Below are 19,369 nucleotides of genomic sequence, written 5' to 3'. Positions count from 1 at the left end.
ATTTCAGTAAGGCTTTTGATACTGTCCCCCATGGCATCCTTATAACAAAGCTGAAGAAGTATGGGATAGACGAGTGGACGGTGAAGTGGATCGAGAATTGGCTGACTGGCAGAGCGCAGAGGGTTGTTGTTGGCGGTGCGGTGTCCGGCTGGAGGCCTGTGACTAGCGGCATCCCCCAGGGGTCTGTACTGGGTCCGGTCTTGTTCAACATCTTCATCAATGACCTTGATGAGGGGATAGTGACCACCCTCAGCAAGTTTGCTGATGACACGAAGTTGGGAGGATTGGCTGACACGCCTGAAGGCTGTGCTGCCATTCAGCGAGACCTGGACAGGCTGGAGAGCTGGGCAGTAAGAAACCGGATGAGGTTTAACAAAAGCAAGTGTAGAGTCTTGCACTAGGTAGAAATAATTGCATGCACCAGTACAGGCTGGGGGAAGACCTGCTGGAGAGGAGCTCTGCTGAGAGGGACCTGGGCGTCCTGGTGGACGACAGGTTGGCCATGAGCCAGCAGTGTGCCCTTGTAGCCAAAAAGGCCAATGCATCCTGGGGTGCATTAAAAAGAGTGTGGCCAGCAGGTCGAGGGAGGTGATCCTCCGCTCTACTCTGCCCTGTTAAGGCCTCATCTGGAATACTGTGTCCAGTTCTGGGCTCCCAGTACAAAAAAGACAGGGATCTCTTGGAAAAGAGTCCAGCCGGAGGGCCACAAAGATGGTGAAGGGCCTGGAGCATCTTCCGTGTGAGGAGAGACTTAGGGAACTGGGTCTGTTTAGCCTTGAGAAAGAAGGCTGAGAGGGGACTTGATCCATGTTTATAAATACCTGAAGTGTGGGAGCCATAGTGACGAGGCTGGTCTGGTTTTCAGTAGTGCGTGGGGACAGGACTAGGGGTAATGGGCTGAAACTTCAGCATAGGAAGTTCCGCACGAATGTGTGCAAGAACTTCTTTACGGTGAGGGTGACGGATGGAACAGGCTGCCCAGGGAGGTGGTGGAGTCTCCTTCTCTGGAGATATTCAAGACCCGCCTGGACACCTACCTGTGTGACGTGGTGTAGGGAGCCTGCTATGGCAGGGGGGTTGGACTGGATGATCTCTAGAGGTCCCTTCCAACTCCTACAATTCTGTGATTCTGTGACTCTGTAATTCTGCAAAGCTTTTGACATGGTCCCTCACCACATCCTTCTCTCTAAATTGTAGAGGTGTGTTTTTGAAAGATGGACTATTCAGTGGATTAAGAACTGGTTGGCTGGTCGCAACCACAGGGTTGTGATCTGGGTGGAAGTCGGTCACAAGCGGTGTCCCCCAAGAGCTGTTCTCAGGACCGGTGCCCTTCCCCATCTTTATCGATGACACAGACGATGGAATCAAGCACACCCTCAACAAGTCTGCAGACCACGCCAAGCTGAGCAGTGTCATCAGTACGCTGGAGGGAAGGGAAGCCACCCAGACGGACCTGGACAGGCTGGAGCAGTGGACTCACGTGAACCTCATAAGGTTCAACACGGCCAAATGCAAGCCGTTGCACTTGGGTCGGGGCAATCCCAGGTATTTATACAGACTGGAGGAGGATCTCCTTGAGAGCAGCCCTGCAGAGAAGCACTTGCGGGTCCTGATAGAGGAGAAGCTGGACATGAGCCAGCAGTGTCTGTTTACAGCCCGGCTGTTCATCATCTGCAAAAAGTCGTGGAGAACAGGAGAGATACCTGAAGACTGGAGGATAGCCAGTGTCATTCCAATCTTCGAAAAGGTCAGGAATTAGGACACAGGAAACTATAGGCCACAAGAAACTATAGGCCACTCAGGCTCAAATCCATCCCTGGGAAAGTGTTGCAACAACTTATTCTGGATAGCATCTCAAAACAGTTGGAAAAAAAGAAGTAGTAGAAGGGCTATCCAGAGTAGTAAACTTGGATTTACTAGGGAAAAAATCACACTTGACTACCATGGTAGCCTTTGTAGAAGTCATGACTGGGTAGGTGTCTTAGTAATCTGGGTTAATGCTGGATCTGACAGACGTTTTGAATCACAGGATCCTGGACTGGCTTGGGTTGGAAGGGACAGTAAAGTCTATCAAGTTCCAAACTCCTGCAGTATGTTGGTTGTCACCCACTAGAGGAGGCTGCCTGGAGCCCAACCCAGTGAGGCCCTGAACATCCCCACAGAGGGCGGCTCTCTAGACATGGGGGATGTCCCATCAGCATTGGCCTGACGTTCACGGAGAAACTAGAAAAGGGGTCAGTCTGGAAGTGCAGGGATGCTCCAGTGTGACTCCAGGACTGCAGCCCTGGACAAGGGATGGTTCGTCTCCTGCTCTGGCACGGTGACCGTTGCCAGCAGGTCAAAGAAAGCACACACTTCAGAAATTCTCCTCACTCGTTCTACATGCAGGCTTGAAGGGAATTGTGCCCTGCCTGTGCCGCTTTGCTTCTGGGAATTGTATAAGGGCTGAAGCTTTGATGTGTGAAGACTCGGATAGGAAAGGATCATAAAACCCACGCAGCCTCAAGTGCCTGCCATGGGAGCGCTGCCACCCAGGTCAGGTTAGAACAGGGTCCTGTCCAACCGGGCCTGGACTGTCTGCAGGAATGGGTACCCACAGCTTCTCTGGGCAGCCGTGCCAGGGCCTCAGCGCCCTCCGAGCGAGGAATTCCCTCTCGCAGTTCACCCGACCTCCTCTTTTCTCAGGTCAAAACCATTCACAGGTCTGCGTAGTAACTGTGTGTTACCCACATCAAATTAATTTAATTGCAAGATCAAAAAAGTAGCCTGGGAACAGCAGTTGCTGATGGATCGGATGCTTACTAACTACTTTGGACAGGATAAATATGGCGGAATCATCAGGAATGTAGGTTAACCGCGCGTTCCCCAGGAAGATTACCAAGTTTTAAATGTGTAGTTTAAGGTTTTGATTCCCAGTATTAAATGTTTATTACAGGTCAATGTGTTCCATACACAAAGTTAAAAAATAGAACTACAGAGGCAGACTAGGTTGTTTTCAACTCTGATGTCCAAGCAGCAGTTATTTTAATTTGGGCATAAGACAATAATGCCACCGTGTGCTTCTGTGCTCCCGACGTGCAGATGTCTTGAGTGTCTTCCTGCCAGTGATACCGTTCCCCCTTGTCCTGTGGCCATCAGAGCCTGGGAAGTCGGTCAGCACACGCACTAGAAATGCCGGCTGCGCTGTTGACCCGCAGGCCTTTCCTAGACTCTCTGCTGTGCCGTCCCAGCACGGGCGCAGTGCGGAAGGCCTGAGGGAGGCCATCCTTGCTCCCCAAGGATGCTGTCAGCACCGGGCCCCTGGCTCCGCACTACCCACAGGAGCCACCGCCCTCCTGCGTGTGTGCCGCGCCCTCAGCCCCGTGAGGTGGTGACCGTGATGTCACAGTGGTGGCAGGGAGCGGCCATTGTGACCCGCGGGGCCGGGAGCAGAGCTAAGGTTGCTGGGCTGGGGCCGAGCTCAGTGCGGCCTGGTGAGGTGTGGAGAGAGCACTGACTCTCTTGTTTCTCGCCGATGATGCCAAGCATGTTCCAAGGGAACGAGGAGGAGGCGCCCAACTCTGGGGAGCCAGGTGAGAGCACCGTATCCCTGCACGCAGCTCCCCACTGCTGGGCAGCAGGCTGCTGGGGCTCTGCCTGTAGCTGGGAGGGGGGGAAGGGGCGAGCATGGGCTCCCCAGCGCCACGGACAGGCAGGGCCCCTCTGCTCGGGCCCAGCCAAGCCATGGCTGACTACTGGCACCACTAGGCCTGCAATGCCCCAGGGACAGCCGGCCCTGCCAGGTGCTCACCGCTGCTCACGGTTGCTCTCTCCTTCCTCTGCAGAGTGCGTGCTGTGCCGCAGGGCACGGGTCAACCCGGACACCTGCGGGCAGATGGTTGCCACCGGTGGGCTCTGTGCCCACCAGTTCTGCTTGGTAAGTTCGCTCAAGGCCTCGGGCTCCTGCCAGGGATGCTCCCTGCCTTCCTGGCCTCACGAGATCACACTCTTTTCTCTCCTACAGTTCTTTGCCGATGGCCTTTTGGAGTGGCGAACCCCGCTGGGAGAAATTTTTGGCTTCTCCCTTCATGCCGTCCAGCATGCAGTTCAGCTGGCTGACCAGAAGGTGAGGACCCAAACAAAGTGATCGCAGCCTTTCCAACCGGCTCTGGGACAAAGTCCCACCACAGCAGACCAGCCTCTGTGGTGGGACTCTGCGCCCTGCCCGGAGAAGCGGGGTCAGCCACGGAGGCCCCGAGCCCTCCACTGATGGGCACTGGTCTGCTCTTTGCAGCACTGCTTTGTCTGCGGCGAGAGGGGAGCTACCATCAGCTGCGCGCAGACAGGCTGTGAGCGCAGCTTCCATCTGCCCTGCGCCGAGGACGGGGAGTGCGTCACCCAATATTTTGGGCAGCACCGGTAAGGGCTGGCAGCAGCAGCCAAGCTGCCGTCCCTCCCTGTTCCTCCCGGGGAGGAACCCGCAGCAACAGCTCCCAGCATCCTGCCAGAGCCAGAGCCCAGGCCTGGAGCTCTCTCCTGGTCCTCTGCCCTCCTTACCGCGCTTCTCACCGTGCCCATCCCTTTCTGTCCTCCTGCCCAGGTCCTTCTGCTGGGAGCATCGCCCTCGACAGGCAGCGGAGGCAGCTCCATCTCAGAACACCTCCTGTGTCATCTGCCTGGAGCCTGTGGGGGACAGCACGTCCTACCACACCATGATGTGCCCGGTGTGCAAACAGGCCTGGTTCCACCGGGGCTGCATCAGGGTAGGAGCTCTCCCCTTGTCTTGCGGGCACAGCTGGTGCTCAGCAGCACCCAGCCTTGCTCACGCTCACGCTCACACTCCTTGTGCTTCTCCTGCAGAAACATGCCTTGCACGCTGCCACCATGCGCTTCTTCTGCCCCGTCTGTGGAGGAAGAGCGCAGTTCAGGTCCCAAATGACCACGCTGGGGATCCAGATCCCGGTCAGGTTGGTGTCCTTCTGCCCGGCTCTGCAGACACTCGGGCACAGGAGCTGTGCCAGCCCCGGCAGGCCCAGTCCCTTGCCGTCCTGAGAGCATTGGTCTCGGCTTCATGAAGAAGCTGAGAATGAGCTCAAGGCAGATGCCCTGGATCTGCCTTACGCCTGGGGCACTGGGGACTCATCACATTCCCTCTCTTCTCTGGCAGACGACCATCCTGGTGGGACGATGAGGACTACCAGCCGCTGCGAGAGAGGCACAGGCGGTGTGATGCCAAGATGTGCATCTACCTCGGAGGCAGGGAGAGAGCACAGGAAGCGGGGTGAGTGACCTCCGCAGTCCTCTGGGGCTCTGCGTGGGATCTCAGCCTCAGCACAGGCTGGGGGAGCAAGGATTGAGTGCCAGAGCCGTGCCGGCTGCTCCCCGCCTTGGCTTGCTTTGTCCTCACAGCCACAACCCCTTTGCTTCCGCAGGCGCTGGCAGCTGCTGCTCTGCAGCTCCTGTGGCTCAGAAGGCACGCACCGGAACTGCACCTTCTGGGCCACCGGCGGCAGCAGCTGGGAGTGCGACACCTGCGCTGCTGCGGGCACCGGTAAGAGGCAAAGAGCCGCGTGCCTCGGGACGGGTGCTCACGGTGGCCTTGCCACAGTCTCTCTGCCCCATGGGGGATGGCAGCCCGGCCTGCCCTGGGGCTGCATGTTCATCCTGCTGAGCTTCCCGTCTCTCCTTACAGCTTCCCGCACCGACTCTGAGCCGGACGCCTCCAGCACTTCCAGCCGGGAGGTACCAGTGCCTCAGTGTCACATCATTACAGGACCTGAAAACACCAGCTCCGGTCCTGCTAGGCGGGCAGCGTCCAGCCCACCCTGCAGCTCCCAGCTGCCTGAGCTCAGCGTCCAGCCCAGAGCGCCGGCGACTGAGCAGACTGGCACCCGCTCCCGTCCATCTGAGGAGCGGGACGCCTCTCAGCAGCGCCGAGGACGCGGCGGCAGGAGACGGGCACCAGCTGCAGGTGCCGAGACCTGCTCCCAGAGCCCCAGCAGACGGGGGCCAGCGCGGGCCTGCAGAAGATCCTCGGTACCCGCGCCCACCGAGCGTCCCAGACGGAGGGGGACCGGCCGCACGAGGAGCCGCTCCCCATTGCAAGGCCGTGCCTCGGGCTCCCGGGCTCGGCCCCAGAGACGTCGCGGAGGGAGCCGTACGACGGCCCGAGGTGCTCGGAGCAGCACCCGCACCTCGGCCACGCCAGCACCGTCCGTGTCCTCGAGGGCTTCCCCGCTGCCTGCACGCCGGAGACCATCCAGGCAGCGAAGGCGGGCGAACACTCGAAGCCGATCCCCAGTGGGGCGTCGGGCTTCAGCTTCCCGCAGCCGGCCCCGAGGAGGCCGTGGCAGCCGGTCCAGGCAGCGGAGAACGGCCCGGACACGAAGCCGCTCCCGGGCGAACCAGCGGAGAAGACGTCCCCGCAGACGGTGCTGAAGACAGCGCAGTAGCAGCCGTGTCCCAACCCCACATGACGGCTGCGGTCTCGAGCGGCAAGTCAACCTCGGAGAGAGACCACCCAGACGAGCTTCGATCGTCAGCGGACCAGCCCGGGCACAAAGCCGCTCCCGGGCAAACCACCGGAGAAGACATCCCCAAAGCTAGACCCAGAGGTGGCACCGAAGCAGCCGTGTCCCATCCCCACGTGATGGCTGCTGTCCCAGGCGGCAGAGAAAGTCAACCTTGAAGAGAGTCCACGTGTGTTAACTTCATCCTTCCGTGGACCAGCCCGGGCACAAAGCCGCCCCCGGGCCCAACATCAGAGAAGACATCCCCACAACCAGCCCCAAAGACAGCACGGAAACAACCGTGTCCCATCCCCCCCCCCGATTTTTATGATTCCCCCATTTAAAAAAAAAAAAAAATAAATAAACCCTTAACATACACCCCACATCTTGGCTTCGTTGTTCTCTGCTTTGTCCTGGGGTGGGGAGTGTTAGGAGCCAAGACCACGGGGCTGTCTTCTCCCCAGCGCCTTCCCAGATGTTTGCCACGGAGTTATCTTTAGGTCCATCTGCATCTGTGACGGGGGTGAAAAAGGGGAAAAAGGGGCGGTGACGGAGGTGCCTCGATGGTTTACAGGCCAGTTCAGGCCGTTTCCGTGACCAACGGGGAAAGGGGACCCACAGACCCACACCCTGGAGAAGGGGAAAGGGGAAAAGGAGGGAGGGGTAGGGAGGTGGGAGACGGGCCTGAAAACAAAACGGTGGCAGCAATCTGAGGAGGAAAGTCAGTTTCCTAAAGATGATATCAGAATGCAAGGTAACACAGTGTAACACTTGGTGTAACCCTTGACTGCCCAGGTTAGCTGCTTCAGAGCCACCCCAGCCAGAACAGCAGCGACTGACTGCAAGGTACAGGCAGAGGGGTTTCAGTCCGTTCCTTTTCTGGGAGACAAAGAGGGGATGCGAAACAGCCAGCGTGGCTTCACCAACATCAGATCTTGCCTGACCACTCTTGTGGCCTTCTGTGATGGAGGGATGGCAGTTGGTGGATGGGGGAAGGGTGATGGATGTCATCTTCCTAGAAGATGACTGGGAGAAAAGGAGGTTATCAGGAGTACTCAGCATGGGTTCACCAAGGGGAGGTCATGCTCGACCAACCTGGTGGCCTTTTATGAAGATGTCACTGGCTGGGTGGACGGGGGGAGAGCGGTAGATGTAGTCTACCTTGATTTCAGTAAGGCTTTTGATACTGTCCCCCATGGCATCCTTATAACAAAGCTGAAGAAGTATGGGATAGACGAGTGGACGGTGAAGTGGATCGAGAATTGGCTGACTGGCAGAGCGCAGAGGGTTGTTGTTGGCGGTGCGGTGTCCGGCTGGAGGCCTGTGACTAGCGGCATCCCCCAGGGGTCTGTGCTGGGTCCGGTCTTGTTCAACATCTTCATCAATGACCTTGATGAGGGGATAGTGACCACCCTCAGCAAGTTTGCTGATGACACGAAGTTGGGAGGATTGGCTGACACGCCTGAAGGCTGTGCTGCCATTCAGCGAGACCTGGACAGGCTGGAGAGCTGGGCAGTAAGAAACCGGATGAGGTTTAACAAAAGCAAGTGTAGAGTCTTGCACCTAGGTAGAAATAATTGCATGCACCAGTACAGGCTGGGGGAAGACCTGCTGGAGAGGAGCTCTGCTGAGAGGGACCTGGGCGTCCTGGTGGACGACAGGTTGGCCATGAGCCAGCAGTGTGCCCTTGTAGCCAAAAAGGCCAATGGCATCCTGGGGTGCATTAAAAAGAGCGTGGCCAGCAGGTCGAGGGAGGTGATCCTCCCGCTCTACTCTGCCCTGGTAAGGCCTCATCTGGAATACTGTGTCCAGTTCTGGGCTCCCCAGTACAAAAAAGACAGGGATCTCTTGGAAAGAGTCCAGCGGAGGGCCACAAAGATGGTGAAGGGCCTGGAGCATCTTCCGTGTGAGGAGAGACTTAGGGAACTGGGTCTGTTTAGCCTTGAGAAAAGAAGGCTGAGAGGGGACTTGATCCATGTTTATAAATACCTGAAGTGTGGGAGCCATAGTGACGAGGCTGGTCTGTTTTCAGTAGTGCGTGGGGACAGGACTAGGGGTAATGGGCTGAAACTTCAGCATAGGAAGTTCCGCACGAATGTGTGCAAGAACTTCTTTACGGTGAGGGTGACGGATGGAACAGGCTGCCCAGGGAGGTGGTGGAGTCTCCTTCTCTGGAGATATTCAAGACCCGCCTGGACACCTACCTGTGTGACGTGGTGTAGGGAGCCTGCTATGGCAGGGGGGTTGGACTGGATGATCTCTAGAGGTCCCTTCCAACTCCTACAATTCTGTGATTCTGTGACTCTGTAATTCTGCAAAGCTTTTGACATGGTCCCTCACCACATCCTTCTCTCTAAATTGTAGAGGTGTGTTTTTGAAAGATGGACTATTCAGTGGATTAAGAACTGGTTGGCTGGTCGCAACCACAGGGTTGTGATCTGGGTGGAAGTCGGTCACAAGCGGTGTCCCCCAAGAGCTGTTCTCAGGACCGGTGCCCTTCCCCATCTTTATCGATGACACAGACGATGGAATCAAGCACACCCTCAACAAGTCTGCAGACCACGCCAAGCTGAGCAGTGTCATCAGTACGCTGGAGGGAAGGGAAGCCACCCAGACGGACCTGGACAGGCTGGAGCAGTGGACTCACGTGAACCTCATAAGGTTCAACACGGCCAAATGCAAGCCGTTGCACTTGGGTCGGGGCAATCCCAGGTATTTATACAGACTGGAGGAGGATCTCCTTGAGAGCAGCCCTGCAGAGAAGCACTTGCGGGTCCTGATAGAGGAGAAGCTGGACATGAGCCAGCAGTGTCTGTTTACAGCCCGGCTGTTCATCATCTGCAAAAAGTCGTGGAGAACAGGAGAGATACCTGAAGACTGGAGGATAGCCAGTGTCATTCCAATCTTCGAAAAGGTCAGGAATTAGGACACAGGAAACTATAGGCCACAAGAAACTATAGGCCACTCAGGCTCAAATCCATCCCTGGGAAAGTGTTGCAACAACTTATTCTGGATAGCATCTCAAAACAGTTGGAAAAAAAGAAGTAGTAGAAGGGCTATCCAGAGTAGTAAACTTGGATTTACTAGGGAAAAAATCACACTTGACTACCATGGTAGCCTTTGTAGAAGTCATGACTGGGTAGGTGTCTTAGTAATCTGGGTTAATGCTGGATCTGACAGACGTTTTGAATCACAGGATCCTGGACTGGCTTGGGTTGGAAGGGACAGTAAAGTCTATCAAGTTCCAAACTCCTGCAGTATGTTGGTTGTCACCCACTAGAGGAGGCTGCCTGGAGCCCAACCCAGTGAGGCCCTGAACATCCCCACAGAGGGCGGCTCTCTAGACATGGGGGATGTCCCATCAGCATTGGCCTGACGTTCACGGAGAAACTAGAAAAGGGGTCAGTCTGGAAGTGCAGGGATGCTCCAGTGTGACTCCAGGACTGCAGCCCTGGACAAGGGATGGTTCGTCTCCTGCTCTGGCACAGTGACCGTTGCCAGCAGGTCAAAGAAAGCACACACTTCAGAAATTCTCCTCACTCGTTCTACATGCAGGCTTGAAGGGAATTGTGCCCTGCCTGTGCCGCTTTGCTTCTGGGAATTGTATAAGGGCTGAAGCTTTGATGTGTGAAGACTCGGATAGGAAAGGATCATAAAACCCACGCAGCCTCAAGTGCCTGCCATGGGAGCGCTGCCACCCAGGTCAGGTTAGAACAGGGTCCTGTCCAACCGGGCCTGGACTGTCTGCAGGAATGGGTACCCACAGCTTCTCTGGGCAGCCGTGCCAGGGCCTCAGCGCCCTCCGAGCGAGGAATTCCCTCTCGCAGTTCACCCGACCTCCTCTTTTCTCAGGTCAAAACCATTCACAGGTCTGCGTAGTAACTGTGTGTTACCCACATCAAATTAATTTAATTGCAAGATCAAAAAAGTAGCCTGGGAACAGCAGTTGCTGATGGATCGGATGCTTACTAACTACTTTGGACAGGATAAATATGGCGGAATCATCAGGAATGTAGGTTAACCGCGCATTCCCCAGGAAGATTACCAAGTTTTAAATGTGTAGTTTAAGGTTTTGATTCCCAGTATTAAATGTTTATTACAGGTCAATGTGTTCCATACACAAAGTTAAAAAATAGAACTACAGAGGCAGACTAGGTTGTTTTCAACTCTGATGTCCAAGCAGCAGTTATTTTAATTTGGGCATAAGACAATAATGCCACCGTGTGCTTCTGTGCTCCCGACGTGCAGATATCTTGAGTGTCTTCCTGCCAGTGATACCGTTCCCCCTTGTCCTGTGGCCATCAGAGCCTGGGAAGTCGGTCAGCACACACACTAGAAATGCCGGCTGCGCTGTTGACCCGCAGGCCTTTCCTAGACTCTCTGCTGTGCCGTCCCAGCACGGGCGCGGTGCGGAAGGCCTGAGGGAGGCCATCCTTGCTCCCCAAGGATGCTGTCAGCACCGGGCCCCTGGCTCCGCACTACCCACAGGAGCCACCGCCCTCCTGCGTGTGTGCCGCGCCCTCAGCCCCGTGAGGTGGTGACCGTGATGTCACAGTGGTGGCAGGGAGCGGCCATTGTGACCCGCGGGGCCGGGAGCAGAGCTAAGGCTGCTGGGCTGGGGCCGAGCTCAGTGCGGCCTGGTGAGGTGTGGAGAGAGCACTGACTCTCTTGTTTCTCGCCGATGATGCCAAGCATGTTCCAAGGGAACGAGGAGGAGGCGCCCAACTCTGGGGAGCCAGGTGAGAGCACCGTATCCCTGCACGCAGCTCCCCACTGCTGGGCAGCGGGCTGCTGGGGCTCTGCCTGTAGCTGGGAGGGGGGGAAGGGGCGAGCATGGGCTCCCCAGCGCCACGGACAGGCAGGGCCCCTCTGCTCGGGCCCAGCCAAGCCATGGCTGACTACTGGCACCACTAGGCCTGCAATGCCCCAGGGACAGCCGGCCCTGCCAGGTGCTCACCGCTGCTCACGGTTGCTCTCTCCTTCCTCTGCAGAGTGCGTGCTGTGCCGCAGGGCACGGGTCAACCCGGACACCTGCGGGCAGATGGTTGCCACCGGTGGGCTCTGTGCCCACCAGTTCTGCTTGGTAAGTTCGCTCAAGGCCTCGGGCTCCTGCCAGGGATGCTCCCTGCCTTCCTGGCCTCACGAGATCACACTCTTTTCTCTCCTACAGTTCTTTGCCGATGGCCTTTTGGAGTGGCGAACCCCGCTGGGAGAAATTTTTGGCTTCTCCCTTCATGCCGTCCAGCATGCAGTTCAGCTGGCTGACCAGAAGGTGAGGACCCAAACAAAGTGATCGCAGCCTTTCCAACCGGCTCTGGGACAAAGTCCCACCACAGCAGACCAGCCTCTGTGGTGGGACTCTGCGCCCTGCCCGGAGAAGCGGGGTCAGCCACGGAGGCCCCGAGCCCTCCACTGATGGGCACTGGTCTGCTCTTTGCAGCACTGCTTTGTCTGCGGCGAGAGGGGAGCTACCATCAGCTGCGCGCAGACAGGCTGTGAGCGCAGCTTCCATCTGCCCTGCGCCGAGGACGGGGAGTGCGTCACCCAATATTTTGGGCAGCACCGGTAAGGGCTGGCAGCAGCAGCCAAGCTGCCGTCCCTCCCTGTTCCTCCCGGGGAGGAACCCGCAGCAACAGCTCCCAGCATCCTGCCAGAGCCAGAGCCCAGGCCTGGAGCTCTCTCCTGGTCCTCTGCCCTCCTTACCGCGCTTCTCACCGTGCCCATCCCTTTCTGTCCTCCTGCCCAGGTCCTTCTGCTGGGAGCATCGCCCTCGACAGGCAGCGGAGGCAGCTCCATCTCAGAACACCTCCTGTGTCATCTGCCTGGAGCCTGTGGGGGACAGCACGTCCTACCACACCATGATGTGCCCGGTGTGCAAACAGGCCTGGTTCCACCGGGGCTGCATCAGGGTAGGAGCTCTCCCCTTGTCTTGCGGGCACAGCTGGTGCTCAGCAGCACCCAGCCTTGCTCACGCTCACGCTCACACTCCTTGTGCTTCTCCTGCAGAAACATGCCTTGCACGCTGCCACCATGCGCTTCTTCTGCCCCGTCTGTGGAGGAAGAGCGCAGTTCAGGTCCCAAATGACCACGCTGGGGATCCAGATCCCGGTCAGGTTGGTGTCCTTCTGCCCGGCTCTGCAGACACTCGGCCACAGGAGCTGTGCCAGCCCCGGCAGGCCCAGTCCCTTGCCGTCCTGAGAGCATTGGTCTCGGCTTCATGAAGAAGCTGAGAATGAGCTCAAGGCGGATGCCCTGGATCTGCCTTACGCCTGGGGCACTGGGGACTCATCACATTCCCTCTCTTCTCTGGCAGACGACCATCCTGGTGGGACGATGAGGACTACCAGCCGCTGCGAGAGAGGCACAGGCGGTGTGATGCCAAGATGTGCATCTACCTCGGAGGCAGGGAGAGAGCACAGGAAGCGGGGTGAGTGACCTCCGCAGTCCTCTGGGGCTCTGCGTGGGATCTCAGCCTCAGCACAGGCTGGGGGAGCAAGGATTGAGTGCCAGAGCCGTGCCGGCTGCTCCCCGCCTTGGCTTGCTTTGTCCTCACAGCCACAACCCCTTTGCTTCCGCAGGCGCTGGCAGCTGCTGCTCTGCAGCTCCTGTGGCTCAGAAGGCACGCACCGGAACTGCACCTTCTGGGCCACCGGCGGCAGCAGCTGGGAGTGCGACACCTGCGCTGCTGCGGGCACCGGTAAGAGGCAAAGAGCCGCGTGCCTCGGGACGGGTGCTCACGGTGGCCTTGCCACAGTCTCTCTGCCCCATGGGGGATGGCAGCCCGGCCTGCCCTGGGGCTGCATGTTCATCCTGCTGAGCTTCCCGTCTCTCCTTACAGCTTCCCGCACCGACTCTGAGCCGGACGCCTCCAGCACTTCCAGCCGGGAGCTACCAGTGCCTCAGTGTCACATCATTACAGGACCTGAAAACACCAGCTCCGGTCCTGCTAGGCGGGCAGCGTCCAGCCCACCCTGCAGCTCCCAGCTGCCTGAGCTCAGCGTCCAGCCCAGAGCGCCGGCGACTGAGCAGACTGGCACCCGCTCCCGTCCATCTGAGGAGCGGGACGCCTCTCAGCAGCGCCGAGGACGCGGCGGCAGGAGACGGGCACCAGCTGCAGGTGCCGAGACCTGCTCCCAGAGCCCCAGCAGACGGGGGCCAGCGCGGGCCTGCAGAAGATCCTCGGTACCCGCGCCCACCGAGCGTCCCAGACGGAGGGGGACCGGCCGCACGAGGAGCCGCTCCCCATTGCAAGGCCGTGCCTCGGGCTCCCGGGCTCGGCCCCAGAGACGTCGCGGAGGGAGCCGTACGACGGCCCGAGGTGCTCGGAGCAGCACCCGCACCTCGGCCACGCCAGCACCGTCCGTGTCCTCGAGGGCTTCCCCGCTGCCTGCACGCCGGAGACCATCCAGGCAGCGAAGGCGGGCGAACACTCGAAGCCGATCCCCAGTGGGGCGTCGGGCTTCAGCTTCCCGCAGCCGGCCCCGAGGAGGCCGTGGCAGCCGGTCCAGGCAGCGGAGAACGGCCCGGACACGAAGCCGCTCCCGGGCGAACCAGCGGAGAAGACGTCCCCGCAGACGGTGCTGAAGACAGCGCAGTAGCAGCCGTGTCCCAACCCCACATGACGGCTGCGGTCTCGAGCGGCAAGTCAACCTCGGAGAGAGACCACCCAGACGAGCTTCGATCGTCAGCGGACCAGCCCGGGCACAAAGCCGCTCCCGGGCAAACCACCGGAGAAGACATCCCCAAAGCTAGACCCAGAGGTGGCACCGAAGCAGCCGTGTCCCATCCCCACGTGATGGCTGCTGTCCCAGGCGGCAGAGAAAGTCAACCTTGAAGAGAGTCCACGTGTGTTAACTTCATCCTTCCGTGGACCAGCCCGGGCACAAAGCCGCCCCCGGGCCCAACATCAGAGAAGACATCCCCACAACCAGCCCCAAAGACAGCACGGAAACAACCGTGTCCCATCCCCCCCCCCGATTTTTATGATTCCCCCATTTAAAAAAAAAAAAAAAAAATAAACCCTTAACATACACCCCACATCTTGGCTTCGTTGTTCTCTGCTTTGTCCTGGGGTGGGGAGTGTTAGGAGCCAAGACCACGGGGCTGTCTTCTCCCCAGCGCCTTCCCAGATGTTTGCCACGGAGTTATCTTTAGGTCCATCTGCATCTGTGACGGGGGTGAAAAAGGGGAAAAAGGGGCGGTGACGGAGGTGCCTCGATGGTTTACAGGCCAGTTCAGGCCGTTTCCGTGACCAACGGGGAAAGGGGACCCACAGACCCACACCCTGGAGAAGGGGAAAGGGGAAAAGGAGGGAGGGGTAGGGAGGTGGGAGACGGGCCTGAAAACAAAACGGTGGCAGCAATCTGAGGAGGAAAGTCAGTTTCCTAAAGATGATATCAGAATGCAAGGTAACACAGTGTAACACTTGGTGTAACCCTTGACTGCCCAGGTTAGCTGCTTCAGAGCCACCCCAGCCAGAACAGCAGCGACTGACTGCAAGGTACAGGCAGAGGGGTTTCAGTCCGTTCCTTTTCTGGGAGACAAAGAGGGGATGCGAAACAGCCAGCGTGGCTTCACCAACATCAGATCTTGCCTGACCACTCTTGTGGCCTTCTGTGATGGAGGGATGGCAGTTGGTGGATGGGGGAAGGGTGATGGATGTCATCTTCCTAGAAGATGACTGGGAGAAAAGGAGGTTATCAGGAGTACTCAGCATGGGTTCACCAAGGGGAGGTCATGCTCGACCAACCTGGTGGCCTTTTATGAAGATGTCACTGGCTGGGTGGACGGGGGGAGAGCGGTAGATGTAGTCTACCTTGATTTCAGTAAGGCTTTTGATACTGTCCCCCATGGCATCCTTATAACAAAGCTGAAGAAGTATGGGATAGACGAGTGGACGGTGAAGTGGATCGAGAATTGGCTGACTGGCAGAGCGCAGAGGGTTGTTGTTGGCGGTGCGGTGTCCGGCTGGAGGCCTGTGACTAGCGGCATCCCCCAGGGGTCTGTGCTGGGTCCGGTCTTGTTCAACATCTTCATCAATGACCTTGATGAGGGGATAGTGACCACCCTCAGCAAGTTTGCTGATGACACGAAGTTGGGAGGATTGGCTGACACGCCTGAAGGCTGTGCTGCCATTCAGCGAGACCTGGACAGGCTGGAGAGCTGGGCAGTAAGAAACCGGATGAGGTTTAACAAAAGCAAGTGTAGAGTCTTGCACCTAGGTAGAAATAATTGCATGCACCAGTACAGGCTGGGGGAAGACCTGCTGGAGAGGAGCTCTGCTGAGAGGGACCTGGGCGTCCTGGTGGACGACAGGTTGGCCATGAGCCAGCAGTGTGCCCTTGTAGCCAAAAAGGCCAATGGCATCCTGGGGTGCATTAAAAAGAGCGTGGCCAGCAGGTCGAGGGAGGTGATCCTCCCGCTCTACTCTGCCCTGGTAAGGCCTCATCTGGAATACTGTGTCCAGTTCTGGGCTCCCCAGTACAAAAAAGACAGGGATCTCTTGGAAAGAGTCCAGCGGAGGGCCACAAAGATGGTGAAGGGCCTGGAGCATCTTCCGTGTGAGGAGAGACTTAGGGAACTGGGTCTGTTTAGCCTTGAGAAAAGAAGGCTGAGAGGGGACTTGATCCATGTTTATAAATACCTGAAGTGTGGGAGCCATAGTGACGAGGCTGGTCTGTTTTCAGTAGTGCGTGGGGACAGGACTAGGGGTAATGGGCTGAAACTTCAGCATAGGAAGTTCCGCACGAATGTGTGCAAGAACTTCTTTACGGTGAGGGTGACGGATGGAACAGGCTGCCCAGGGAGGTGGTGGAGTCTCCTTCTCTGGAGATATTCAAGACCCGCCTGGACACCTACCTGTGTGACGTGGTGTAGGGAGCCTGCTATGGCAGGGGGGTTGGACTGGATGATCTCTAGAGGTCCCTTCCAACTCCTACAATTCTGTGATTCTGTGACTCTGTAATTCTGCAAAGCTTTTGACATGGTCCCTCACCACATCCTTCTCTCTAAATTGTAGAGGTGTGTTTTTGAAAGATGGACTATTCAGTGGATTAAGAACTGGTTGGCTGGTCGCAACCACAGGGTTGTGATCTGGGTGGAAGTCGGTCACAAGCGGTGTCCCCCAAGAGCTGTTCTCAGGACCGGTGCCCTTCCCCATCTTTATCGATGACACAGACGATGGAATCAAGCACACCCTCAACAAGTCTGCAGACCACGCCAAGCTGAGCAGTGTCATCAGTACGCTGGAGGGAAGGGAAGCCACCCAGACGGACCTGGACAGGCTGGAGCAGTGGACTCACGTGAACCTCATAAGGTTCAACACGGCCAAATGCAAGCCGTTGCACTTGGGTCGGGGCAATCCCAGGTATTTATACAGACTGGAGGAGGATCTCCTTGAGAGCAGCCCTGCAGAGAAGCACTTGCGGGTCCTGATAGAGGAGAAGCTGGACATGAGCCAGCAGTGTCTGTTTACAGCCCGGCTGTTCATCATCTGCAAAAAGTCGTGGAGAACAGGAGAGATACCTGAAGACTGGAGGATAGCCAGTGTCATTCCAATCTTCGAAAAGGTCAGGAATTAGGACACAGGAAACTATAGGCCACAAGAAACTATAGGCCACTCAGGCTCAAATCCATCCCTGGGAAAGTGTTGCAACAACTTATTCTGGATAGCATCTCAAAACAGTTGGAAAAAAAGAAGTAGTAGAAGGGCTATCCAGAGTAGTAAACTTGGATTTACTAGGGAAAAAATCACACTTGACTACCATGGTAGCCTTTGTAGAAGTCATGACTGGGTAGGTGTCTTAGTAATCTGGGTTAATGCTGGATCTGACAGACGTTTTGAATCACAGGATCCTGGACTGGCTTGGGTTGGAAGGGACAGTAAAGTCTATCAAGTTCCAAACTCCTGCAGTATGTTGGTTGTCACCCACTAGAGGAGGCTGCCTGGAGCCCAACCCAGTGAGGCCCTGAACATCCCCACAGAGGGCGGCTCTCTAGACATGGGGGATGTCCCATCAGCATTGGCCTGACGTTCACGGAGAAACTAGAAAAGGGGTCAGTCTGGAAGTGCAGGGATGCTCCAGTGTGACTCCAGGACTGCAGCCCTGGACAAGGGATGGTTCGTCTCCTGCTCTGGCACGGTGACCGTTGCCAGCAGGTCAAAGAAAGCACACACTTCAGAAATTCTCCTCACTCGTTCTACATGCAGGCTTGAAGGGAATTGTGCCCTGCCTGTGCCGCTTTGCTTCTGGGAATTGTATAAGGGCTGAAGCTTTGATGTGTGAAGACTCGGATAGGAAAGGATCATAAAACCCACGCAGCCTCAAGTGCCTGCCATGGGAGCGCTGCCACCCAGGTCAGGTTAGAACAGGGTCCTGTCCAACCGGGCCTGGACTGTCTGCAGGAATGGGTACCCACAGCTTCTCTGGGCAGCCGTGCCAGGGCCTCAGCGCCCTCCGAGCGAGGAATTCCCTCTCGCAGTTCACCCGACCTCCTCTTTTCTCAGGTCAAAACCATTCACAGGTCTGCGTAGTAACTGTGTGTTACCCACATCAAATTAATTTAATTGCAAGATCAAAAAAGTAGCCTGGGAACAGCAGTTGCTGATGGATCGGATGCTTACTAACTACTTTGGACAGGATAAATATGGCGGAATCATCAGGAATGTAGGTTAACCGCGCGTTCCCCAGGAAGATTACCAAGTTTTAAATGTGTAGTTTAAGGTTTTGATTCCCAGTATTAAATGTTTATTACAGGTCAATGTGTTCCATACACAAAGTTAAAAAATAGAACTACAGAGGCAGACTAGGTTGTTTTCAACTATGATGTCCAAGCAGCAGTTATTTTAATTTGGGCATAAGACAATAATGCCACCGTGTGCTTCTGTGCTCCCGACGTGCAGATATCTTGAGTGTCTTCCTGCCAGTGATACCGTTCCCCCTTGTCCTGTGGCCATCAGAGCCTGGGAAGTCGGTCAGCACACGCACTAGAAATGCCGGCTGCGCTGTTGACCCGCAGGCCTTTCCTAGACTCTCTGCTGTGCCGTCCCAGCACGGGCGCGGTGCGGAAGGCCTGAGGGAGGCCATCCTTGCTCCCCAAGGATGCTGTCAGCACCGGGCCCCTGGCTCCGCACTACCCACAGGAGCCACCGCCCTCCTGCGTGTGTGCCGCGCCCTCAGCCCCGTGAGGTGGTGACCGTGATGTCACAGTGGTGGCAGGGAGCGGCCATTGTGACCCGCGGGGCCGGGAGCAGAGCTAAGGCTGCTGGGCTGGGGCCGAGCTCAGTGCGGCCTGGTGAGGTGTGGAGAGAGCACTGACTCTCTTGTTTCTCGCCGATGATGCCAAGCATGTTCCAAGGGAACGAGGAGGAGGCGCCCAACTCTGGGGAGCCAGGTGAGAGCACCGTATCCCTGCACGCAGCTCCCCACTGCTGGGCAGCGGGCTGCTGGGGCTCTGCCTGTAGCTGGGAGGGGGGGAAGGGGCGAGCATGGGCTCCCCAGCGCCACGGACAGGCAGGGCCCCTCTGCTCGGGCCCAGCCAAGCCATGGCTGACTACTGGCACCACTAGGCCTGCAATGCCCCAGGGACAGCCGGCCCTGCCAGGTGCTCACCGCTGCTCACGGTTGCTCTCTCCTTCCTCTGCAGAGTGCGTGCTGTGCCGCAGGGCACGGGTCAACCCGGACACCTGCGGGCAGATGGTTGCCACCGGTGGGCTCTGTGCCCACCAGTTCTGCTTGGTAAGTTCGCTCAAGGCCTCGGGCTCCTGCCAGGGATGCTCCCTGCCTTCCTGGCCTCACGAGATCACACTCTTTTCTCTCCTACAGTTCTTTGCCGATGGCCTTTTGGAGTGGCGAACCCCGCTGGGAGAAATTTTTGGCTTC

General features: G+C 57.4%; 1 protein-coding gene across 1 annotated transcript; it reads left to right on the top strand.

The window, feature by feature from the left end:
• The first annotated feature begins 4,844 nt into the window (after positions 1-4,844).
• Positions 4,845-6,610, top strand: LOC140264642 (uncharacterized). Its single transcript, XM_072360539.1, has 4 exons — positions 4,845-4,946; positions 5,147-5,260; positions 5,412-5,530; positions 5,672-6,610. The coding sequence occupies exons 1-4, from the start codon at positions 4,864-4,866 to the stop codon at positions 6,415-6,417; spliced, it is 1,062 nt and encodes a 353-aa protein (XP_072216640.1). The 5' UTR covers positions 4,845-4,863; the 3' UTR covers positions 6,418-6,610.
• The last annotated feature ends 12,759 nt before the right edge of the window (positions 6,611-19,369 follow it).

This window comes from Excalfactoria chinensis, chromosome Z, assembly GCF_039878825.1.
Source record: "Excalfactoria chinensis isolate bCotChi1 chromosome Z, bCotChi1.hap2, whole genome shotgun sequence".
Lineage (NCBI taxonomy): Eukaryota > Metazoa > Chordata > Aves > Galliformes > Phasianidae > Excalfactoria > Excalfactoria chinensis.
This window is presented reverse-complemented; position numbering and strand designations above follow the sequence as displayed.

Coding starts and splice junctions, on each gene's coding strand:
- LOC140264642 (XM_072360539.1), top strand. CDS start 4,864: ATGCGCTTCTTCTGCCCCGTCTGTGGAGGAAGAGCGCAGTTCAGGTCC. Junction 4,947..5,146: donor GGGATCCAGATCCCGGTCAG/GTTGGTGTCCTT, acceptor CTTCTCTGGCAG/ACGACCATCCTGGTGGGACG. Junction 5,261..5,411: donor GAGAGAGCACAGGAAGCGGG/GTGAGTGACCTC, acceptor TTGCTTCCGCAG/GCGCTGGCAGCTGCTGCTCT.